This window comes from Rattus norvegicus, chromosome 9 (assembly GCF_021556685.1).
Source record: "Rattus norvegicus strain SHRSP/BbbUtx chromosome 9, alternate assembly SHRSP_T2T, whole genome shotgun sequence".
In the NCBI taxonomy this organism is placed as follows: domain Eukaryota; kingdom Metazoa; phylum Chordata; class Mammalia; order Rodentia; family Muridae; genus Rattus; species Rattus norvegicus.
This window is the reverse complement of record NC_141542.1, coordinates 120625161-120650996: the sequence shown is the minus strand read 5'-3', so window position 1 is coordinate 120650996 and position 25836 is coordinate 120625161. Positions and strand designations below refer to the sequence as shown.

At 45.8% G+C, this 25836-nt stretch overlaps 1 protein-coding gene across 3 annotated transcripts in view; it reads left to right on the top strand.

Moving 5' to 3' along the window:
- Positions 1-270: 270 nt before the first annotated feature.
- Twsg1 (twisted gastrulation BMP signaling modulator 1) overlaps positions 271-25836 on the top strand; it is a 34561-nt gene continuing 8995 nt past the window's right edge. The window contains 4 exon segments of one of the 3 annotated variants that reach the window (NM_001412824.1): positions 271-343; positions 1893-1947; positions 2537-2693; positions 15028-15127. In NM_001412824.1, coding sequence (NP_001399753.1) covers positions 2574-2693; positions 15028-15127 — 220 coding nt within the window. In that variant the 5' untranslated portion in view covers positions 271-343; positions 1893-1947; positions 2537-2573. 3 annotated transcript variants of the gene reach the window in all.

The window sequence follows — 25836 nt, the reverse complement described above, 5'->3', positions numbered from 1 at the left end:
TCCTGTTCTGTTCATCCGCCCTGTGCCTCATTCTTCCATCAGTAAGGGGGACAAAACCGCGCTGTGGTAGGGCTGCCGGAACCCAGGGCACAGTCACTGGAGCCAGAGGTAAGCGGCCCAACAGGTGGCAGCAGTCCAGACGGCTGGCGGGCGGGGCCAGGCTCCGCTCGAGGCCCGAGCGCACACACCTGGGGGCGTGGCCTGCCCGGGCTCCAGGGGGCGTGGCCTGCGGCCTGGCGCGGGAGGGGAGCGGCGGGGGACGGCGCGGGCCTGTGTGTCGGCGGCGCCGGGGTTCGCGGGAGCTGCTTGAAGGCTCGGCCGCCGGGAGGAGGCCGCGGCCACGGTGAGCGGGAGCGGGCGGGCGGGCGTCGGCTCGGGGACCAGGCCTCGGCGCTCCGCAGGCGTGCGGGCGTTCGGAGGCCCCAGCGGCGGGGACAAAGGGCCGCGGTGTCGCCGCCTCCAGGACCCTGGGTCCGGGCGCCGGTGTGGGGTGTCGCGCTCCTCCCCGCGGTCACCTGGCTCGCGGGAGGACGGCGGGAAGACGCTGGGGGCAGCCGGGGGTGTCTGCGGGTCCCTGAGGCCGGCGGCGGAGGGGGCGCACCGGCTGTGGGCAGGATGCCCAGGGAACCGGCTGGGTCCGCGGGGAGCGGGCGAGAAAATGGGATTACTAACGGTCTCCCGCCGGCGGTCGGGAGCGCTGGACTTTCTGTTTCTGAACGGAGTCCTACTCCATGCAAAGCCCGTGGTGTGGCGCCTTCTCATAGTTTTGTAACCAGCGGGGTCCGCTTTCTAACACGCCTTACGTCAGAACTGTCTGTAGTTTATTGTTTTGAGGGGGATTTATTTTTATTCTTCCTTTAAATGTATGCTTCTGTGTGTGTGTGCACACTTTCGTCCTGGTGCTAAGGGACAGAAGGCTTGGATCCCCCGGAGCTGGACTTGCAAGACCCTTGTGCCCTGTCAGTGTGGGTGCTGGGATCTGAACTTGGGTCCTCTACAAAAGCATCAAATGCTCTTAAAACATCGAGCCATCTCGCTAGCCCCTTGTTTTTTATCGTTATAACTTGGAAGTAAAGCTGACCTGCAATTCGTTATCCTCCTGCCTTGCTTGCCAAATGCTGGGATCACAGGCGTGTCTCACCGGGCCCAGCTATTATTTAATTGATTTTATTGGGAATTTGTGTTTTAGCCTTAAGAAATTATATCTTTGAAATTTGAATGTGTGTGCTGTGCGCGCTCCTGCGCATACCTGTGCACCAGTGCACCTGTGCCATAGTGGGTATGTCAAAGGACAACTTTGGAGGGAGGCAGTTCTCTTCCTGTTGAGTTCGAGGAATAGAACTTAGGCTTTCCGGCTTGTAAGGCAAGTGTTTATAACCTCCTAGCTATCTTGCCAACCCCAAATTATAACCCCTGTGGAAATTTGTGTTGGTGCCCCTCTGTTTTCTTTTTGTACTATAATACCTTCTTAATAACAGAAGAATCTATTGTGCTAACAGGCATTTACCTGCCGTTCTTAATGCAGTTCATAATTTACTGGCTTTTATTATTGGTGCATTTATTTTGAATGGTTGTGAACCTGCACCTCTGTCTGAAGTACTTTTCTAACAAAATGAGATAATCATCAGAATAATCTTCATTTAAAGTTTTGTTTTGATACTCAGATTTTAAAAATTGGAGCTGAAGGTATACACACACACTCTCTCTCTCTCTCTCTCTCTCTCTCTCTCTCTCTCTCTCTCTCTTCATGGTAGAAGCCTTACTTCACACACTGGAAGTCCTAGGTTTCACCTCCAGGTACCCATGTGGACACATGTATGTAATACAATATTAATATCTTTAGAGATGTACTTTCATTGTTTTTAATTATGTGGATGTGAGTGTGTGTTCAGGTGCCCCAGGAAGTCATAGGATTCCACTCCCCTCCCACTGGAGATAAAGTGACAGGTGAGTGTGAGCTGCCCCAGCTGGGTGCTGGGGACCAAACACAAGTCTTCTGCAGTACACACTCCTAACCACCGAGCCACCTCTCCAGCGTGTGTGTGTGTGTGTGTGTGTGTGTGTGTGCGCGCGCGCGTGTGTAATTTTTTTGAACCAGGGTCTTACTAAGCAGCTGTGGCTGGCCTTGGCCATGCCTCCTGAGTGCTGGAATTTGTGCCACCACACATGGCAGTATTATTAGTTCTTACATGAGCTTAGGATTAAATACTAAAATTGATTTTAAATAAAATCTGAAGTGGCAGCACAGTTGGTAATCCTTTCACATTGCAGGGCTTCAGCAGTGTTAACTAGGATTTCAACCATCCCCATTCCTGAGTGGTATTCCAGGTTCATTCTTTAAAGATGGCCACCCAAGCCTGGATGTTTGAGTGTTTAAGTGATCTTTGGAAATGTTCCTCAAATGGTCCTTTGGGGGTTTGGACACAAGCAAGTAACTCTTGGCTTATGTTCCATGTTTTTTCTTGTTTCCGTCTTAGTTTGTAACCTCCTACTTGCCTTTGAATTAAGGTTTCTGTTTGCTTGTTTTTGTTTCTAGCTTCTTGGAAGCTACGGAGTGACTTCCTTAAAGAATCATGAATTCACACCATGTTGTGCTAACTCTAGCCTCCCTGATGTTCCTGATGTGCCTCCCTGTGTCACAGAGCTGTAACAAAGCACTCTGTGCCAGCGATGTGAGCAAGTGCCTCATTCAGGTAGGCTTAAAGGGACTTTTGCTAATACCGAAGCCCGTGTGCACAGGTAGACACTGTGGGATAAATGGAAGCCCGTGTGCACAGGTAGACACTGTGGGGTAAACGGAAGTCCGTGTGCACAGGTAGACACTGTGGGGTAAATGGAAGCCCGTGTGCACAGGTAGACACTGTGGGGTAAACGGAAGTCCGTGTGCACAGGTAGACACTGTGGGGTAAACGGAAGTCCGTGTGCACAGGTAGACACTGTGGGGTAAATGGAAGCCCGTGTGCACAGGTAGACACTGTGGGGTAAATGGAAGTCCGTGTGCACAGGTAGACACTGTGGGGTAAGTGGAAGTCCGTGTGCACAGGTAGACACTGTGGGGTAAGTGGAAGCCCGTGTGCACAGGTAGACACTGTGGGGTAAGTGGAAGCCCGTGTGCACAGGTAGACACTGTGGGGTAAATGGAAGCCCGTGTGCACAGGTAGACACTGTGGGGTAAATGGAAGCCCGTGTGCACAGGTAGACACTGTGGGGTAAGTGGAAGTCCGTGTGCACAGGTAGACACTGTGGGGTAAGTGGAAGTCCGTGTGCACAGGTAGACACTGTGGGGTAAGTGGAAGCCCGTGTGCACAGGTAGACACTGTGGGGTAAACGGAAGTCCGTGTGCACAGGTAGACACTGTGGGGTAAATGGAAGTCCGTGTGCACAGGTAGATTCTGGAGTAAACCGAAGCACGTGCACACAATCTAAGCCTTGGGCCAGACAGAGCCCAAGTTACTGAACTGGGCCTTTATCTCTATGGCTATTCCCATCTGACCACTTGAGTCCAGAAGTTCAATGTGAAGTCTGCTGTCATGCTGTGTAAGCATTGTGTTTGGGAGATGAGCGAGCACACTAGTGTCTGTAATCGAGCTTAGATGGCAGAGTCTTAATAACTATATTTAGAAGACTTTTAGCCTGTCAGTTAATAGACAGATTATTACATATAACATATCATTTTCCGGTTGCTGTGTAACAGATTATATCAAAACCTAGCAACTACAGGCAAAAAAATACATTATGTCATGAAGCTTCTGAGGACTGGAGTCTGGGAAGCAGTGTGGCTGGGAGGCTCTGGGCAGGCTCACTCAGGCGCAGGCAGTGTCGGCCAGGGTTATAGCCTCTACTTGCAAGCACGTGAGAAGTCCTCCTTTCCGATGGAGGCAACCAAAGTAATTACATGTCATTTTGCTGAAATGGAAAGTGACAGTCATCTGGACGGTCCTGTAGCTGGGAAACAGTGTGGCTTTGACCTGTTCTGACCTGTTTCTCACTGGTAAGCCCAGGACTCTGGTACTCAGCATCCTGCTTACTGTTCTCCATGCTGCTGTGATGTGACAGTGGCAGATTATGTAGCTCCTCTGTCCCTGGCCCTCCAGCAGTCCTTCTTCTCTTTGGAGGGGTCATGTCTTTGTGGCTCCCATGCTAGGTGCTGGCAATGGCCCAAGAAATTCATTAACTATGAGTACAGGCTGAACATGTGGGAAATGTTTAGAATTGCATAAATATATTTGCAGTGTGTGTGTGTAGAGAGAGAGAGAGGCAAATATACATTACACACACACACACACACACACACACACACACACACACACACACACGAGATCACCTTGGTAGTGGGACAGAAAATAGAGAAAAGCTGTTTGTCTCACATGTGCTCTGCTTTGCCTGAGAGTGACCTTAGGCAGTATTTTTAGCTGTTTTGACTGCAACTCTTCATCTTCTGTCAGATGTGGAATTTTCCACTTGTGAGGTCATGTTGGTGCTCAGGAAGGTTTAGGGTTTTGAGCCTTTTGGATTACACATTTAGAAGAGAGACTCCCAGCCTGTGTTAGCTTTTCATGAAGAGTGTGAGTCTGCTAACTTTGGCTGTAATTCTCACTTGAGACTACAGCCATAAGTAATTTTATAGCTCAAGGCTTTGTGTGTGTGCCTATTCCTGTTCTTTTCCTCACTTTCATTAGTGATTTGAATTCTAGTTACATTAACCACATACTCTGTAGAACCTTTACTTGCCCTTCAAATCAAACATTTAATTAGAGAAGTGTGTGTGTGTGTGTGTGTGTGTGTGTGTGTGTGTGTGTGTGTGTGTGTACACTTACAGGGCCGTGTTTCCTTGGTGTCCTTCATCCCCTCTGCTCTTAGACTCTTTCCTCCCAAGCCCTGAGTCAGGGATTTGATGGAGACACTCAGTTAGGGCTGAGTGTTCCAAGGTCTCTCTGCACACTGTCTGGCTGTTCCCAGCTCCTGGGAGAAGGAGGGACCTTCTCTGTTGATGGCTGAGCCAGGCACTGGTCATAGTCATGTTTCTATGTCTAGGTTACCTCACTCAGGATGACATTTTCTATCTCCATCCATTTACCTGTGAATTTCATTTTTTTACCAGCTAAATAGTACCCCATTATATAAATGTGTCACATTTTCTTTATCTGTTCATCTATGGAGGAACATCTAGGTTTTCTCCAAATTCTTCTGTTTGTATTCTGTGGGATAGTTTGAGAATTCTGCACTAAAACCCTCGTGCCTCGGGCCTCAGTTGTTTTGAGAAACGTTTGATGACCGCCTCTCTTTCACTGGGGCTGTAGGTCTGTTTAAGTCGTTTATCTGGTCTTCATTTAACTTTGGTTAGTGGTAGCCTATGAAGAAAATCACCCGTTTCTTTTAGACTTTATGATTTGGTGGTATATGGGTTTTTAAGGTATGTTCTTTATCTGTGCATTTCCTGAGTGTCTGTTGTTAACTCTCCCTTTTCATTTCTAATTTTGTCAATTTGGATATTGTCTTTCTGCCTTTTAGTTAATTTAGATAAAGGTTGATCAATTTCACTAGTTTTCTCAAAAAACAAACAAACAAACAGAACAAAACAAAACAAAAAAATCCCAACAGCAAAAAAACCTTTGTTTCATTGATTCTTTGTTTTTTGTTTATGTTTGATTGATTTTAGCCCCGAGATAGATCATTTCTTGCCATCTAGTCCTTTGGGTGTGATTTCTTCTTTTTGTTGTACAGCTTTCAGGCTACTCTGGATACATAGTGAGTTCCAGGACAGCTAAACCACATTGTAAGATCCTGTATAATATAATAAAGTATACTATAGTACTGACGATTTTCTCTTCTTTCTGTGACATGAAATGTAGCCATCAATGGTAGGCCACATGGTCCTATAGCAAGTTGGAGGCCAGCCTTGGCTATCAAAGGCCCAAGTTTAAAAGTAAAGATGAGAGCCAGGGGGTGGTGGTGACTCCTTTAATCCCAGCACTCATTTGAGAGGCAAAGACAGGCGGGTCTCTGTGAGTCGGACTTCCAGGACAGCCAGGGATACACAGCGAAACCCTTCCTTGAAAAACCATGAATGAATGAATGAATGAATGAATGAATGAATGAATGAATGAATGAGAAAGAATAGCAACAACAGCCTTTTATTCAGTTGACATAGCTAAAGTCACTAAAGAAAGTAGGAGCATTTTGGGAATTCTAGAAAATCTATTCCTCTGTTCCCTGTAGTTTCTTCTATGGCATTTGAAATCAAACTTCCCATTTTTTTTTTTAATTGGGCCTCATGTTGGGCGCCCCTTGCAGCCAGCCTTTGCTGCTTTGCAGGTTCTTCATTTTCTCACCCCATCACCCCCAGTTTACTCCTGAACACTAGACAAGAGAGACACAAAGACAGAGGGAAAGAGATCCCTGAGTCTTAATTCCTTTCCTTTTTGTTTCTTTTTTGACCACAGCTACCAACAAACCACAACTAACCTGTCGAAAGAGGCAACACCCACCCCACCTCTTAGGGCCTAGCAATGTCAGAGTCGAAGCCATCCTTCTGCTAGAGGAGGAGGCAAATTATGGTCAGCTGCTGCAGGCAGTCCAAACCAGCCCCATACCTGGGATTAAAGTTAGAACACATTCTTAGAATATTTCTGTGGATTTTTTTTTTAAAGAAACTAAGATTCCATATTCAGCGTCTGCTCCCAGAACTGAAAAACAGAAGCATTCTTGAGCTAGTCACTATTTCTTAGATCCCATATTTTGTCAATTAAAAAAAAATGTGGGGCTGGGGATTTAGCTCAGTGGTAGAGCGCTTACCTAGGAAGCGCAAGGCCCTGGGTTCGGTCCCCAGCTCCGAAAAAAAGAACCAAAAAAAAAAAATGTATTCCTTCATTTTGTTGTAATGTGCCTTTGAGTCCTCAGACTGGCTGTGGGAAATAACCTTCTGGGTCCTGTATTCCTGAAAATGGACCTTTTCTGATTATATGCCTGGGATGATAGATTGTCTGGGTATAGAATATAGGCTTTAAGCCATTTCTTTATTATCTACTAAAATCCCACCACCTACAGAAATTTGAAGCCAGTTTATTTCTTATTCCCTATGAGTAACTGTTTAGTTATTTTTGGAACATTTAGTACAGTATTTGTCTTAGTTAGTGTTCTCTTGCTGTGAAAAGACCATGAAAAAGGCAACTTCTAGAAAGCATTTATTTGGGGCTTGCTGACACTATGGAGGGTGAGTCCATGGTCAGCCATCCTGGCTGGGAACATGGCAGTAGACATGCAGGTACGGTGCTGGAGGGGCTGCTGAGAGCTTTCCGTCTTGATCCACAGGCAGCAGGCAGAAAGAGTGCAACTGGTCCTACCATGGGCTTTTGAAACGTCCAACCCCAGTGTCACACGTCCTCCAACAGTAGCACCTAGTAATCCTGGATACTCCACCAACTGGGAGCTGAGCATGCAAACGTGTGAGCCTGCGGGGCCATTTTTGTTCTGTCCACCTCAGAATCCTGCCCTGACATTTTGAAATGTAAACAGTTAAGTCAAGATACTTGGATACTTTGTGGATCCTTCGAAGGGGAATCAGTTTCGATCGTGTACATTACTTTGATTGCTATAGCTTTGTAGTATGTCTAATTTTGCTCTTTTTAAGACTTTGTTCTTGATTCTGGATCCCTTAAATTTGCATATGAATTTTGGAGTCATCTTGTTAATTTCTGTAATAAAACTTGCTAGGAATTGATTTAACGTAGTAGGCTTCACTTTTAAACATGTTTTTGGTCTTTAGAAAAAATGAGTACAGAGTTCCCTTATGCTTCTTTGTCTAGCTTTATTCTTTTTCAATATTCTTTTTTTCTTGTTGAGACAGTCTTGCTATTTTACCTATGCTGGTCTTGAGATTGGAATTCCCATGCCTCAACCTGTTGAATACTTGGGATTGCAACTTGTACCACCACACCAGCAGTTTCTGCCTATTATTATCTTTAATTACTCTGGTACACTCTTTACTATAGATGAACCAATACTGATACCCATGTTATTAACTGAAACCCATTGTTTAAGTTTGTTCATATGTTTTTTGTTTTTTTGGGTGGATTTTAAGAGACACACGTATACTATGCATTTATGATGATACTCATTGGAGGATAGTTTGATTGCCTTAAATCTCCCCTGTATTCTCAACATAGTCACACCCCTACCTCTCTCCAGCCTTTAACAACCACTTCTTTGATTATCCTGGTGTCCTCTGACCAGAGTGCATTAGCGTTGGAATCATAAGAAAGGCTTCTACTTTCTTGTCTGCTACTGTTTTAGTCAGGGTTGTCTGGAGGAACAGAACTGATGGAATGAATCAATCTGTCTGTCTGTCTGTGTATCTATCTATAGAAAGGGGATCTATTATGATGGAGTGCAGGCTTTGGTTTGGCTGGTCCAACAATGGCCGTCTACCAGTGGAAGGTGCAAGAATCCAGTGGTTGTTCAGTCCATGAGGCTGATGCCTCAGCATCCTGAAGAAGTCAGCTCTCCAGCTCTAGTGCCAGTGAAGGAGTGACTTCCAGTGAGCGGAGAGGAAACAGGCAGGGAGCATGCCTCCTCCTTCCGTGTCTGTTATCCAGGCTGCCGGCAGGGGTGGATCTTCCCTCCTCAAAATGATTTCATTTAGAAAAATCCCTCAAAGGTGTTCCCAGCCTCTTGGGTTGTAGTTAATCCCAGGTGTAGTCAGGTTGACAACCAAGACTACGTCATTGCTACCATTTGTGTTTCTCTTCGGTGTTAGTTGCCATCCCGTGATGTGGCTGTGATTCCTGGCCGTGTTAGTGAGAGTCCACACTGCTCACCAGCATCTGCCTTAGGTATTCACTGCTGTAATAGGTTTGAGGTAGAATTTCATGATTGTTGTCATTTGCAACTCCCTGGGCTCAGTGTACAACACAGCAAAAGCACACATGTCTAGCATGATATGAGGCCTTTGGTTCCCCAGCACTGAAAACACACACACATGCACATGCACATGAACAAAACATGATGTGGAACATCTTGTCACGGTTTTTTAACCATATGTATATATTTTTTTGTTATATTGGATATTTGTTTATTTGTTTACATTTCAAATGTTAGCCTCTTTTCCGGTTTCCCGTCGATAAATCCCCTATGCCACCCCCCCCTTCTATGAGGGTGCTCCCCTACACATCTGCCCACCCCTTCCTGCCTCCCTGCCCTGACATTCCCCTACACTGGGGGTCCAGCCTTTGCCAGGACCACGGGCTTCTCCCACTGGTGCCCAACAAGGCCCTCCTCTGCTGCACATGCAGCTGGAGCCGTGTCGGTGGGTGTGTCGGTGTGATATGCACACCTACTTCACAAGTTGTCTTAAGAACTGTTGTTCCGTATTCAATCCAGTTGTTTGGTTTGTTTAGTTGGTTGGTTTGGTTAGGTTTGGGGGTTTTTTGAAACAAGGTTTTTCTGTGTGGTCTGGCTATACTGGAACTTGCTATGTTAACCAGACTGCCCTTGCAATCAACCATTCACCTGCCTCTGCCTCCTGAGTGCTGGGATTGAAGGCATGTGCCACCATGCCCAGTTTGTATTCCTGTTGTTCATTATTGAGTTTGAGTTCTTTTCACGTCTTAGGCATCAGTCACTATTAGGTGAGTCTTCACATGTATTTTCTCCCAGTCTTTGGTTTGCCATCTAGCTCCTGGGCTGTCTGTGGAGCAGAAGTTTCATAGTCAGTGAAGCTGAGCTTATAAACTATTTCTTTCAGAGACCGTGGCTTTGGGGTTGTCCACTCCTATTTTCACAAGGATCATATTAAATCTGTAGATCAGTTTGTGAAATGACATTTAGCAATATTGATTTCTAATTCACAAAATTGTATAGCTTATCTTTTATTTAGATTTTCTTGCATTTCTTTTAACTGTATTTGTAGCCTTTAGTATTCTGATCATTCAGTCTCTAAGAAATTACTTTTACGTGTGTAGATGCTTTGCCTGCATGTCTGTCTGTGCTCCACATGCATTTCTGGTGCCCACAGAGGCTGAGAAGGGAGTCAGATCCCTGGGCTTGGCATTACAGATGACGGTGAGCTCCCATGTGGGCCTAGCAGTGAAGCCCAGGTCCTCTGGAAGAGCTTGATTCCCACTGTTGTCCCTGCAGCTGTCAGGACAGCCGTAAGCAGCTGACCACAGGGCAAAGGCAACGCACGGCTACAGTCTGGCTGCTGTGTGGCCTACAGAGCAAGCTCGAGGTGTGTCGCCATTCCCATCACCATAGCTTTCCTCTGATTCACTGAGCGTGTCATATGCACAGAAATGATAAGTGCACAATGAAGTAGGAGGGTAAGCACTTTAACAAAGAAGTACGGAGCTAGCGAGACGGCCCAGCAGCTAGAAGCACTTGCTGCTCTGTCAGGGGACCTGGGTTTGATCCCTAGCTCATGGCAGATCGCATCTGTAACACCAGTTCTGGGACCTGATGCTCTCTTCTCGCCTCGGTGAGCATTGGCACCGACATGGTGCACAGACATACGCACAGGCAAAATACCCGTGCACATCCTAAGATACCACCACCACCACCACCACCACCACCACCTCCACCACCACCACCGCAGAGATATGCTGTAGTAATGTGACAGAGAACTTAACCTAATGTGAAAGGCTCTGGGTTCGATTCCCAGCAGTCAAAAACAAGGAATGCCATAGTTTATAACAGGAAGTTCCTTAGGGAACTCAGACTGCCTCTGTTAGTTGGTCTGAACAGCATCTGTAGAACTGAATGTCATGCTGTGAGGCTGTGAGAGCATCTGCTTATGTTCAGTCAGAGCATTCACGCAGTGACTAACTATAACAGCGTCTCCTTGAAAGGTCATGGAGACCACGGTCTGTGAGTCATGTAAATATTGGACCAGGATGGTTGCGAGCAGTCAAGGCAGGCCAATCTTCCCAGCCACTCCTACAAGTTGCTATGCATAAGGGTGGTCCCTATATAAATATTTATTTTGTGCTTTGACTGGGAAGAAATCTTGCTTTAAACATCAACAAGCCAAGGTTGTCTGGGTGCATACCCTGCTCGAGTGGGTGGTGCAGCCACCATGTTTGAAGCGGGAAGCTGTGATGTAGGACCCTGTTTTTCCCTAGACTTTGCTACTTTGCTGCTTTTATGAAAAGAAGTTTTAGAGTTGGCAAGGAGTCGATGCAGTAAAAACACCTGCTGTACAGCCTGGTAACCTGAGTTCAGTACCTGAGACCCAAAGGGGAGACGAACCAACACCTACAAGCTGTCCACTGACCTGCGCGCGCGCACACACACACACACACACACACACACACACACACACACACACACACACACTGAATGAGTGAATGAAAGAAAGAAATAACATGTCATTTAAAATAATAAACTTTAACACTTATAATACAAATAAATAGATAAGAATATAACTGCCCTCTCTCACTTGGTGTATATTAAATGGAGAGACTGGAGCTGGAGAATGGCTCAGCAGGAAAGGCGTTAGTTAACCGGGTCACATGACCTGAGTTTGATTACGGTGCTTCTCCTACGACTTCTGCATGCCGTTCCATGTGTATACATGCACGTGTATAGACACATAATAAAATTAATTCTAAACATTACATAATTAGACTCAGATTTCATGTTAGTCTGCTTTTATCTAAACTTTTGAAGAGCGTCCATGTTCGCAATAAACATCCCTGTTGTTTGTGAGGTTCTGAGGATAGCCGGAGAGTGTAACGTGTAGTTTTCTGTTTAGTATAAATTTTCTTTTTCTTTTTCCTGTTATAAAGTTACTGAGCAATGCAGCCATTGCAATTTAAGAGAACCTAGTGAGACCCTTCACACCGGGAGCAAACACTGAGCTTCCTGCTCTGATGTATGAGGCTAAGGCCTACAGTCAGAAGAACCAGTGTCCCCGGGAGCTCAGGGTCGCCTGTGCCGTGAAGAACCGGTGTCACTGTGAGCTGGGGTCATCTGTGCTGGGAAGAAGTTGGACAACAGGTGATGTTACCAGAAATTGGCTGAAGCAATGAGAGAATTAAGTCCTGGGCTAGAGTCTCTGCTTAGTGTCTGTCTAATCTTACTTCCCCTTTGCAGTCAGTGGCTTGGCTCTGGCGTCAGCAGTGAGAGCCTAAACACCTTACAGGACTTCCCCTAAGGGTCGTTTGGTTTTCTCTAGGAAGACTACTAACAAGGTTTTGAAATGCTAGACATAAGTATGCTTTGTTTCTCATCTCAAACTGTAGGACAGTAATGTCTAAGTCAGACCAGAGTCAAATCCTCGCCAGTGACTGATTGAGTGTTTTGTGCGTTTTATACCTTCATTTGAAAATTGAGAATAATCCACCCTGATGGAAACTTTGTGAGGTAGGAAGCAGTGAACTGCATAGAGAGTGGCTGTGTGTAAACAGAACCGACTGAAGAACTGGGGAATGTAGCCACAGAAAATAATCGGAAGCTTTGCGTCACTTACTTTTTTGGATTTCTGTGGATGTTGTGTTTGGTTTGATCACATGCTCCATTTGACTAAGCAGCAGTCAAGTTTATTCAGAGTGAGATTGGTAAAATACATGAATAACCCAGTTCACAGAAAATGTCACATTTACCTCTGTCCTTTTTCTGTTTAAGGAGTGGAGGGTTTTCAGATACATTTATGATTTTTAAAAGTGAAGTGCAAAGCTGAGGAGACTTTTGAGGCCAGTGTTAAAGAGGAAGGCATTGTGATGCTCATCTGTGATCATGTCGCTCAGGAGCCTGGGGAATTACACGGTCAGGCGGCTGTACACGTAAGGCCCGTCAGCAGCAGCAAGGACAGCAGAACAGCAAGGGCGTGCGTTCACAGGGCGCAGAGGAGACACAGCACTGAGGACGCACTACAGAGGTTTTAGCAGTTCTGTATCAGGGTGTCCTAGAAGTCATTATTTTCTTAGCCGTGCATTGGAGGTGATGATAGGCCCTCCTCACCCTGGAGTTCAGATCCTCAATGGGGGTCCCCTCCTCACAGGAGGTGAAGTCCAGAGCAGGCTGGCTAGTCAGACTAGCAAAGACCAAGCGCTGTGAGCTGGCCAGAGATTCTGCCTCAGTGTACAACACGGAGAGCAAGTGTGGAAGACACCAGAAGTCACCCTCAGGACTCAACATGCACATGTGCACCTTTACACACACACACACACACACACACACACACACACACACACACACACACACACACAATGCCCATGTCAAACTAGAGGACAACTTATGAGAGTTGGTTTTCTCTTCTGTATGCATCCTAGAGATTGAATTCATGTCTTCAGCTTGTTGGCAAGTACGTTTATCTGTCAGGCATCTCACCAGCCCCCAAGGGATGCTTGTAGCTCTGTGTGTGTGAGGTCTCCACCAAGGGTATGGCTGCTGGCCCTATTGTGTCCTCCAGTGCCCACTCCTGGCACCTGTACTCCTCAGGTGCCGATTGGTCTTGTCATCTACAACAGCTTCCTGTAGCTGGCGCTCACCCTTGGGGCAGCTATATCCTTGGTTTCCTGACTTGGCTCATCCTGGGATACTCAGTCTTAATCGTTCTCAAATGGTTCTGGCTACAGTTTCTGAGGCTTGAAGAGTAGGAGGCTGGCCAGCTCTCCTCTTGAGTGCAGACCCATTGGTTAGAGGAGTCTTGATCTCATAAAAACCCCCAAGTGGATCTGAGGCTTGCCTTTGGCTTGAGTCTATCAGGACAGCTGGCTGGCCTCCTGCAGGCGGTGGTGCCCCTTCCTTCTCAGGAGGCCATGCTGGGCTGCAGGCCCTTTTCTCTGAGTTGCTCCTTAGCTCTCCACGCTCCTCCCCTTTATTTTTGGTGCTTTCCATCTTTGTTTGTTCTCTGTTATCCTGACTTTTCTCATTCACCCCATCAAATGTGGCAGCTTCTCATCCACCATCCTCGCCCAGGTCTCTTCACCCTAAAGCCTCTGCCCCATAATGGGCGTGACCATGGAGTTACAATCCAGAGAGGGAAAACACTTGTTACCATCTGTAAATAATCTTCTACTAAGCACACTGTCTCAACGTATCATAGATTGATAAATAAATTTGTGTATGTGAATGTGGTGCCACAGATGGACTGCCACACCTTGCATGACCTGGGCGAGCACCCCACTATTGGGCTGTCTGTACCGTTAGCCCTCACATAGTATTTTTGAGTTTGGAGTGTTGGAGCATGAACCCAAGACCTTGCTTATGCCAGGCAAGTGCTGTTCTTACCAAGCGACACTACTGGCCCTTGCTACTGGATGTATTTTTATTTGTTTTAGACAAAGTCTTGCTGCGTAGCCCAGGCTGGCCTTGAAATCATAATTCACTTAGATCAGCCTTTAGGGGGCTGGGACTATATATACAATTACACTAGAATCCAAACTAACAATTTTAAAACGATATTGGTGTTTTGTTTTAAATAAAAATATGTTTATAGTTATATTTTTTTTACTTATATGTATGTACACTGTGTGTTTCTCTGTGTGTATGTGTGTGTGTGAGTGTGTGAGTATGAGAGAGAGAGAATGTGCACATGGTGTGAGTGTGTTACCTGTGGAGGCTGGAAGAATGTGTCAGATCTCCTTTAACTGGAGTTGTACATGGATGTGAGCTGCTGCCACGTGGATGCCGGGAATCGATCTTGGTCCTCTGAGTAGCCAGTGCTCTTAACCTCTGAGCCGTCTCCCAGCCCCTAGACATTGTCTTTCCCTTACAGACCTTAGATGGTGAGGCAGGCAGTATCTGGGAAAGTTCTTCTGCCCAATCACACATGGCGGTGGCATACAGTGGGTTATGAAACAAGATGTTTTCTTTGTTTCAAAGTAAGGTAAAATCACCTTTGTTCATTGCATACATCGAAAGAAAATAAAAACCTATTTGTCATTGTCATTGTGTTGCTGGAAATGATGTTGTTGAATAAAAAGTATATCAGGAATAAGTTTTATAAATGAAGATGCTATGGGTTATTTTTGCTCAGAGTTTTGGTTATAGTCGTTTGGGATTTGGCTTCAAAGTCTGCCTTATTCTTAGGAGCTGTGCCAGTGCCGGCCTGGGGAAGGAAACTGCCCCTGCTGTAAGGAGTGCATGCTGTGCCTCGGGGCCCTGTGGGATGAGTGTTGCGATTGTGTCGGTAAGTCCACAGGCCAGTGTGGCTTCCTGCCTATCTCTTTAAATCACAGAATCCTTGACTTTAAGTGATGAGTCAGGGTGGAGACACACAGACACGCACACGTACTCACTCACACACGCACACACGCACACATGCACACACGCACTGTTGTTGCGGGCACCAACCTTCCATTAGGATTCCTTCAGACCTTTGCAGTCCTGTGGCTGCCCTTCCTTTCAGGTTGAAACTCCCCACTTTTCACAGGCAGGGTACATCCTCTGAGAAAACTCCAGGTAGGAGACAGGTGTTTCTTCCGCCGCAGTTGCATGTGCCTTCATACACTTTGTCTAGCAGGCTTTCTTCCCAACTTGCGAGACGAAGCCAGGCTGGGTGACAAAGGCTGAATAGCAAAGGCCGAGGCAGGAGGACCACAAATGCAAGGCATGTGTGTGCTTACAGAATTGAGTTCAGTGCCTACCTGTCTCAAAATAAAACAAATAAGTAAATGAACAAAACAAGGAAGAGAAAGCAAAAAGCGGGACAGAAGGGACTCTCAGCGGTAGAGTACATGTCTGCCATGTATGAGGCCCTAGTGAGATTACACAACCTACCAAAGGGGATGGATGGGGGAGGGGAGGGAGGGGAGGGAGAGGGAAAGAACTGGTTTCTTCCTGCCTCTTCGAGTCTCTAACATTTATTTTTGTTTTACATGTTTGGGTGCTTGTGTGTGGGTTGTTGCACATTGGGTATAAGGCCCATGGAGGCCAGAAAAGGCTACTGGGTCCCGTGCAGTTGGAGACAGTTGTAAGCTGCCATGTGGCGCTGTGCTGGGATCCAGCCTGTACACAGGATCAGAGTTCTCAACTGGAAGCAGGGATATCTGGAAGGTGCATAATAAACAAACTGCTTTTCCGATACAAAGTGACAGGCAATTTTTCAAGGTTTAAAGTTGCTCTCTTCTCTCTCTCTGTCTGTCTGTCTCTCTCTCTCTGTCTGTCTCTGTCTCTCTGTCTCTCTGTCTCTCTGTCTGTCTGTCTGTCTGTCTGTCTGTCTGTCTCCTCTTTCTCACTTGCTTGCTGGCAGCCTGAGGCTGTACACTCTGCATTCTCCTGCGCACTCTGCTTTTCTCCTGTGCGCTTTTCTTTTCTCGAACTCCCACAGTCATACACACCTCTGTGCGTTCCCCTTTCACTCACACATACACTCTTCACACACACCTCACATTCTCTCTCTGTCTCTAGCTCTTCTCACACTCTCACATTCTCTCTCTCACTCTACACTCACCTGATGCACACCTCACTCTCTCTCCACTCTCTCTCGTTTGCTCTCTAGCCTTTTTCTTGCCCCACTCTTTTATTGATAATCCAAAAGCAGGTAGAAAAAAGGACCTTGTATAATCATTGTTAAATCAAATTCAAAAGAATAACCACATCCAACAAAGAACTAAGAATTACAATTGTTCCCCAAAGTTTCAACCTTCCCCTATTCCCAGGCCTGTTTCCAAAATAATAATAGTTACAAACTTATCATTGTTTAAACTTTTACTTTTGACTTATTATACTTCAGAGCTCAGGGGTTGGGGATTTAGCTCAGTGGTAGAGCCCTTGCCTAGCAAGCGCAAGGCCCTGGGTTCGGTCCCCAGCTCCAAAAAAAAAAAAAAGTGTTTGTCCCTGGAGGCAAGCCTAACCTATACTTCAGAGCTCCGAGGTCATTTTGCTCTAATGATAAATGACATGGGCAAAGCTGCCAGGCAGTGGCCAGAAAGAGTCAGGTTAACCCTTAACTCAGTGGTTCTGCTAGCTTTCTGCTTCTGCCCATTGCACACAATGACCCTCCTCAAAGTCCCAGTGTTTTTTTTTGTTTTTTTTTTTTTTGGTTCTTTTTTTTTCCGGAGCTGGGGATCGAACCCAGGGCCTTGCGCTTCCTAGGCAAGCGCTCTACCACTGAGCTAAATCCCCAACCCCAAAGTCCCAGTGTTTTGACTTAGTTTTACTGGTATAGGATTTTATGTACTCTATACTTTCTTATTTAAGAGCCACTCTCAAATGTTGTACAAAAGTTATTTCATAATTTCAATAGATTTTTCTTTTCTTGGAGTTCCAGTGTTGCCTCTATTTAATTTTCTAATAATTTCTTTAAACTATTATTGTGCAGTTATTACACTGTTTCCAAGATGAGAACACAGGCATGCACCTGGGCCATTAGGGCTGTGCTGTGCTGTGCCCCTATGCCTCAATTTCCAATTGTTTAAGAATCATTACATCAAGGAACATCTAGTTTCACAGAATTCACCAGAGCAGAAGGAGAAAGAAATAGGAAAGTCAGATATAATAGAATAATTATGCACTCCAAGGCCAACTGAAAAGCAGTCATTGTCCAGGGCTAAGGTTAGGAGAAATAGGAATAACTGTTTTTACAAGGAGCTGCCTGCCGTGGGCTTCTGAGAAGTTTCCACCCTGGCCTGCTGCTGGCGGGCAGTCCCTGTCACGGTGTGCGGTCCCCAGCAATGCTGGGAATAGAATCCAGATCCTCTGGAGCTCTGACCCATCCCCCATCACTAGTTTATCTCTTTGTGATTTTCACTTAGAGTCCTTGCTTGATCTCATCCTACAGTCCAACATGTTCTTTCTCTGAAGATTCCCAACCATACCTACCTTCTGAATTTGATTATTCAGAGGTTACGAATATGCAAGTAAAAACACCACATAACTAGTGTTATATTAATTAGGCTACTTTTTTGCTGAAATCATCTTTTTCCAAGTCAGAAACAAAACTATAGATAAAAAGTTTTGTGTGATTGAAATGATTTTTTTTTTAATTTTTGGACTGTTGTTTATTTCTTTAGTGTGTGTATGTATGTGTGTGTGTGTGTGTCTGTGTGTGTGCACGCATGCAAATAGAGGTCAGAGGGCAACCTCAGAAGTTGGTTTTCTTCTGTCACCTTGTGGGATTGATGGGGTTGGGCTGAGATTCTCAGGCCTATGCCCAAGAGCCTTTATCTGCTGGGCCATGCACCAGCCCTGTAGGCTTACCACCGAATCTGCAGGTCTAAATCGGACTCCCAGAACCCTGAATGTGTGTTGGCTGTGTGTATCAGGCTCAGTGGCAGGTGCCTCTATTCATTCTGCCCCTAATAGGCAACAGAAATGTTTGGTCTTGAAGCTGAGCAAGATTCACACACCTGTAATCATAGCTGTCGGGAGCAGGAGAAGCTGGGCTGTAGTAAGACCTTATCTCTAGAGACCAAATAAGTAAACCAACCATGAGAAGAGCTATTAAGGGGCTGGAGAGATGGTTCAGTAGTTAAGAGCACTGACTGCTTTTCCAGAAGATCCTGGTTCAATTCCCAGCACCCACACGAAAGCTCAGCACTGTCTGTGAAGCAGCTCCACGTGATTTGCCACCTCACACTGACACCCCTGCAGGTAAACACCAGTGCACACGTAATGAAAATAAACATTACATAGTGGGTTTGGCTTTTCAAAAGAGCCACTAGAACTAGGCGGTTCCAGGTGTGGGCATGTGTAGGTGTACACATGTGCATGCTTATGGATGATGAACTAGAAACAGAACTGGGAGAGAGCAGAAGAGATCTGAAAGGAGGTAAGAAATGCAGTCAGTAATGACGTGAATGAAGAGTGAGGCAAAGAGGTAAAGAGGCTGTCTGAGCGAAGACAGAGTGTGCTGGAGCAGGGGGGGGGGGCTGCTGGGAGAGGCGCATGTGAAGAGGAGTGGATGAGAACAATGTGTAATCCTCTCTCTCTCTCTCTCTCTCTCTCTCTCTCACACACACACACACACACACACACACACACACATATACACACACACACAGAGTCTTTGTTACCTTTTTTTTTTTTTTTTTTTTTTGGTTCTTTTTTTCGGAGCTGGGGACCGAACCCAGGGCCATGTGCTTCCTAGGCAAGCGCTCTACCACTGAGCTAAATCCCCAACCCACTTTGTTACCTTTTTATTGCTGTGATAAAACACTATTATCAAGTCAACTTAAAGAAGCATTTAATTTGGAGGCTCACAGTTCCAGAAGGTTAAAGGTCATGACCATCATGGTGGGAGGAGCATGGTGGCGGCAGGCAGGCAGGCAGGCATGGTGCTGTAGCTGTAGCTGAGACCTTACATCTTATCTGAATGAAAAGATAAAATAAAAAGAGGGTATAACTACTCCTAAAATAAATAAATAGGAAATGTTTATTGTAGCTATAAGGGAGAAAGCAGGCAGTGGGAAGAATCCAGGCTGAATGTGACCAGCTGACTAACCAGTACCATGAGACGGGGAGGGAGAACAAAAAAGCACCAATCAGGAGAGGTGGCTTGAGCCAAGAGGCCAAGAGACCAATATTGCCCAAAATACTGAGTCCCATAGGGTCAGACTTGGGGAGGGGCTGGGGAAGCCCACCCCCTGGGAAGAAGAGGTTAGGGCATGTGAGGAGTGCTGGGAAGAGTGTCAGGTACCGAGGGATGCTGGGAGAGCTGGCCAGCATCTGTCTTGATATGTTAATAGGCACCTAGGTTAGACATTTGTCCCAGGTTTCTGAGACATAACATTCTAGCCTTTTGTTGATGTTAAAAGAGTGATGTAATCTCTTCTATAACTACTTCCTGCTAAAATTGGTGGGATTAGGAAGGCTCGAATGTGTGGCAAAGCTGAGGAGGAGACAGGAGTGCAGACTGGGTGGTACCTGCTTTGCTTGCTGCCCAGGTTCTGTGGGACCACCTGGGACTAGTGAGATGCTGACAGCTTTGCGGCCCTCTGGGACCAGGGAGCACCAACAGTAGCCATTGAAGGCAGTTTTGGGGCGTGCAAACAGTTGACTGGCAATCTGCTGGGACGGATACAAACTAACAGCAGAAGGTAACACTAGGGTAAAACTTGTGTCTTGGATGTATATTTGACACTTATAAGCCCATGGTCCTGGTAGTTGAGGAGAAGAGAAGGGTCCCAAGACCAAGGGAATGGGGAACCCACTCTCAGGGGTAAACAGGGTAGGCAGTTGGGGAGAGCTTAGGCTTGGATGACAAGAGTACTTATCTGAAGGCCATTTGACCTGTAATAGGTGGATCTAAGTCTCTCAACTCCCTGATAAGAGTTTTGTAAGTTTAGAAAAAGAGATGGCGATGGTATGTCCATTACCATTGGCACTGTTCGTAATCTGTACTGACTCCACACTGTAAGGAAAGAAGGCAGTAGACGCAGGCCTCTGAGTCATAGTAAAAGCTTAGGGGTCCAACAATGAGTCTGGGCTTAAATGATGGCCAGAGGGTTGATGGGCAGACTGGACAGAGATGTTTTCAGCAGGAGGCACACTCTTTCTCTACACTTAGAAGACAATCAAAGAAAACTTACCAGGGCTAGATTCATAGCTTATCAGAACTCCATTGATTCATGTTAAAACCCTGTACTCTCTAAGTCTAACAATGGCATAGAGAGGGAATGAAATCTGAAACTTTGTAGACCATTTTGTGACTTATCTCTTTCAGAGTGAGGTCAGTGTCTCAGCCTTTCTCAGCAGGAACCCTGAGGCCCCATTTAAATGAACTAACAAGGCAGCTGCAGCCTTGGGGAAGGAGCTGGTGTGCCTGCTGCTGTTAAACCAACAAAACTACTCTTAGCTTAGCCATCAACATCCTCAGAGATTTGAGGCTAATCCTTGGCAGGTAGTATAGTGTGTATCCATTAAAGAGACAGACACTTACTGCTACCTGGGCAGTTACCCTAGGCTCCATGTTCTGGTTGGCTTCGTGGGGGCAATGGTCTGTCTCTGGCTATCAAACATGGCAGCATTAAATCTTTAGCTGTGGCGCAGAACAGCGCTGGCCTTTGGCTGCCAGGCCAGAATGTCTGAGGGTTTTCCTGTGGACGACAATCCCCAGAAACTACCTCAATCTGAACAGCAGGCGGTCAACCCAACAGGGCTGAGCCCTGGCAGCAGGTGAGGCGTGGGCAGTTTTCCCAAGTGCTTAGCCTTTTCGAAATCGAGGTAAAGTCCTCAGTGCCCCATCTGTCTTTTTTTTGGAGACCTTATGGTTGCTGCTGCTAGGAGCTGGCATTTCTGTCTATCATAGAAACTTTTTTCATTAAACATTTTAAATGCCTTGTCTACCAGATCTCTGAAGAGTTCGAGGACCATAATCTATTAAGTATACCAGAGTTAAATAAACTTTACTTGTTTTTAGTTACTTGTTAAAACAAGTTGCTTTTTCTCCCCAAGGCTTAACCTTGAAAACACATATAGGAGGCTTAAGTAAAGCTCATCATTGTAAACTAATTACAGTTGTACTTAGCACAGCGTCTTAGTGAGGGTTTACTGCTGTGAACAGACACCATGACCAAGGCAACTCTTAGAAGGACAACAGTTAATTGGGGCTGACTCATAGGATCAGAGGTTCAGTCCATTATCGTCAAAGCAGGAACATGGCAGCATCCAGGCAGACATGGTGCAGGAGGAGCTGAGAGTTCTATATCTTCATCTGAAGGCTGCTAGGAGAAGACTGGATCCCACATGGTTAGGAGAAGGGTCTCATTGCCATCCCCACAGTGACACACTTCCTCTGACAAGGCCACACCTACTCCAGCAAGCTCACACCTCCTAATATTGCCACTCCCAGGGCAAGCATATCTAAACCACCACACATGGCCGTAAGGATAGCACTGAGAGGAGAGCATTAAAGAGCATGGGTCCTTTATAGGTCACTAAGGTATCGAGCACTGACTTACATGTCCTGGGTATCTTTAACAGTTCACACGTCAGTACCTTTTATAAGATTGGGATTTTACAGCTTTATCCCTGTTAAGTTTAAGCCTTAAAAATTTGAGTTAAAGATTTAATTGAAGCTCCTTTAGAATCAAAATAAAACTTTAAACTATAAATTCAGTCCATAGAGATTGGGAATTTTATCCCTTTATAGTGCATCATTATAAAACATCAGAGGGCTGGAGAGGTGGCTCAGTGGTTAGGAGCACTGGCTGCTCTTCCAGAGGTCCTGAGTTCAAATCCCGGCAACCACATGGTGGCTCAGGACCATCTGTAATGGAATCTGATGCCTTCTTCTGGTGTGTATACAATAAATGAATTATAAAAAAAAAAAAAAAATCAGAGCTTTTTATATGACTCAGTTTAAACAAGAGTTGAATTCAATTTTTATTTACACTGTATCCTGAACAAAAGTTGTGTCACATATATATAGTATGTTGTAGCAAATTAAAATTACCCATGTATAGGTTTTTAACTATAAGCCTTTTCTTACAAGGTTTAAGCTAAATTTGCTACAGATTTTATAGATTTTTAAAAACTATTTCCAATGAATTTACAAATCCTGAGATAAAGGCTGTTTACACAATAGTCTTAAAAGATTTTTTTCAGGGTTGGGGATTTAGCTCAGTGGTAGGGCGCTTGCCTAGCAAACGCAAGGCCCTGGGTTCGGTCCCCAGCTCCGAAGAAAAGAAAAAAGAAGAAAAAAAAAAGATTTTTTTCGAGTAGAGTACAGAGAAATCATAGTGTAACTTTAATTTTTTTTCAAACCTTATTTTTAATGATTTTTAAACACTTTAACCTCCCTTGTAGCCCACCACCCACAAGAGGTAGTGGGAAAGAAAGGATATGGGGAAGTGGACCTTTTTAGAAAGGTTCTTTGGAGCAACTCCCATCTGTGTTGTCTGGAAATTGGCAGTTCAGTTCACAGGTCAGCAGGCAGCAGCTCTGTCCACTCACAAACGCTTCACAGACACACCAGCAGTCCAGTTTAGTAGAATCAGGTTAATAACAAAGGTGACATGACCTAGAAGAGACAGCCAGGCCTCAGCCTCAGTACATAACAGCAAGAGGGACCCAGAAGGACACCAGGAAAAGTTCTCAGGTGTACCTCTCTCAGGGGAAGATCAGCGAAGATGGGAGACCCACATTGTTCCCCAGCCACCTGTACCAGCAAGCCAAGCTCTCTCCATCACTCCATGGAGACATATTTATACCCTCCAAACATCACATGTCCTCTCCATCACTCCATGGTGACATATTTATACCCTCCAAACATCACATGTCCTCTCCATCACTCCATGGAGACATATTTATAACCTCCAAACATCACATGTCCTCCATGTGTCTTGCCTTAGCATGGGTCTTGCCTCTGGTGGTGACCAGAAGCTTTTTGGTGTGTGTCTCTTTTTTTTTTTTTTTTTTTTTTTTTTTTTTGGTTCTATTTTTCGGAGCTGGGGACCGAACCCAGGGCCTTGCGCTTCCTAGGCAAGCGCTCTACCACTGAGCTAAATCCCCAACCCCGGTGTGTGTCTCTTTATGGAGTCCCAACAAATGCAACTCAAGTACACAGTGTAAGACAGACCAGTACATGTGTGTCCTTAGCAAAGAATCCGTCATCATGTGTTCTTTCATGTGCATGTGCTTGCTTTAGCAGAACATCCTCTGTCCTGTGTCAACTTCAGCAAAACATTCCTTCACAAGCCTGTCTTAGCCTTTCACACCTGTGTTCACTTTAATGAAACGTTCTGTCATGTGTTTACCCCAGCAAAACACCATCTAAGTGACTCTCCACAGAACCCCTACGTGATCATTTTATCATAGAGATAAAGATTTTCAAGAACGAAAACTTGGAAAACCCTAGAGATAAAAGACCTTGGATCATTTGCTTTTGTGGCGGCAGATGTTGTAACAGTCTTTGAGAGTTTGGAACTCAAGTGTACAATTGCCATTGAGCTGTGTACTGGGGCAAAGCTGTTTGCAGTAAGACTTTCATAAAATCCCTGAGTTCGTGGAGGAAATTGAGTCCAAGGAGAAAAATAGAAAGGTCTCGAAACAAACTCCATGCTGTAGGGAAGGTTCCAGTAAGCTCTAAGAGAGAGCCAAGAGCCAGAGAGCAGTGCATCCATTAAGGACAAGAAGGAGCCAACAGGAACTCCACCCAAGGGAGTGATCTAGTATCTTAGAGACTGTGAGGGCACAGAGATGCTGCGGGCTTAGTAGATAGAGAGTTGCCCATGTGGTGGGGCCCCAGAGCACATAGCAAGGAGATTCCCACATGGTGAGAGGCCTGGCAGGCAAGGCAGACTCCAGGAGGCCACAGAGGAGACATCCCAAGTCGGCAAGAAGAGATGGTTGGTTAAGAGCTGGTGGGGGAAGGAGCAGTGGGAGAGAGATGGACTCTAGACTCAGAATCAAATATGACAGGACCAGCAGAAACAAATGTTCCACATACACCTTAGGAGAGTCAGATCTAGGCCCTTGGAAGGGAGCCCATTTATGTCCATTCTGTGGTTTTGGCACCAGATGAATGAAAAACTAAAAGGAGAGCATGACTACTATCAAAGCGTGGAGCCGATTTTATTGCCGATATAAGGGAGAAAGCAGGCAGAGTTCAGGCTGAACATGGCCAGCTGACTAACCAGACCATGCAAGGAGAGATGTGGAGGGAGAGCAAGAGGGGAGCAAGCCAACCAAGAGAGGTGGCCCAGGCCAAGAAACCAGCATAGCCAAAGTGGCTGAGTTATATAGGATCATGCTGGGGGAAGGGAAGCGAAGCCCAGCCCCTGGGAGGAGGCAGAGATACCGAGGGATGCTGGGAGACCTGGCAAGCATTCATTTCCATATGCTAATAGGCATCTCAGCGACTTGTCTAGGTTTTTGAGACTTAATTTTATCCAGAAATAGGAGGCAGAGCACGAAGTGGTAATGGTGTGAGAATTTTAAACCTCAAAGCCCACCCTGTTGGCACCTCCTCCCTCAAGGCCACAGCTCCTAATCCTCCCTGTCTGTCTTAGGGTTTCTCTTGCTGTGAAGAGACACCACAACCACAGCAACTCTTATAAAGCAAGCACTTGATTGGGGCTGGCTTACAGTGGAGAGGTGTAGTCCAGATTGTCATGGCAGGAAACATGGTGGCATGCTGACAAACATGGTGCTGGAGAAGTAGAGGGTTCTACATCTTGATCCAGCAGCAGCAGCAAACGCAAAAGTGACACTAGGTAGAGCTTAAGCAACTGAGACCTCAGAGCCCACCCCAGAGTAAACTCTTTCTCCAACAAGCTTGGCCCTACCGACAAGCAAGGCCAACCTCCTAATAGTGCCACTCGGGGGCAGGGGGAGGGGGAGGGAAGATGCTATGATGACGTGCTTTACTTTGTATGCTAACTAAAAAAGTACAAGTTTATTACTAAACCCTTTTCATAAATTAGTCCCTTTTTTCAGTAACCCTGTGAGTATGGGCATGTTATTAACTGGTTTTATTGACTGGATTGACTGTGACAGAGTGAGAAAAGAGGGTGTTAACCAAAGACTCGGGTGTATGCGTGGTGCCCACAGAGGTTGGAAGCGGATATTGTGTACCTAGGACAGGAGTTCCAGATGGTTATGAGCTGCCATGTGGTTGCTGGGAATCAAACCCAGGTCCATTGGAAAAGCGGCTGGTGCTCTTAACCACTGAGCCCTCCCTCCAGGCCACTGTAATGTTCTTAGGCACGCAATATAAGAACCTACATCCAAATACCTAGGGAAGGTAGAAGGGGGCGTTTGATGCAATGTTCAACCCCTAAGTAAATACGTCTTCCAGCTCAGCATGATAGTCTCCCTTTACCTATCTTCTACCCTTCCACGGAAGACACTTCTAAAATCAATTGGAAACACTGAAACAATAAAAGGAAATAAAAACAGAAGCTTAATTGGAGTTTGCATAGCTATATAAAGGGAAAGAGAGATTATCACTATTTT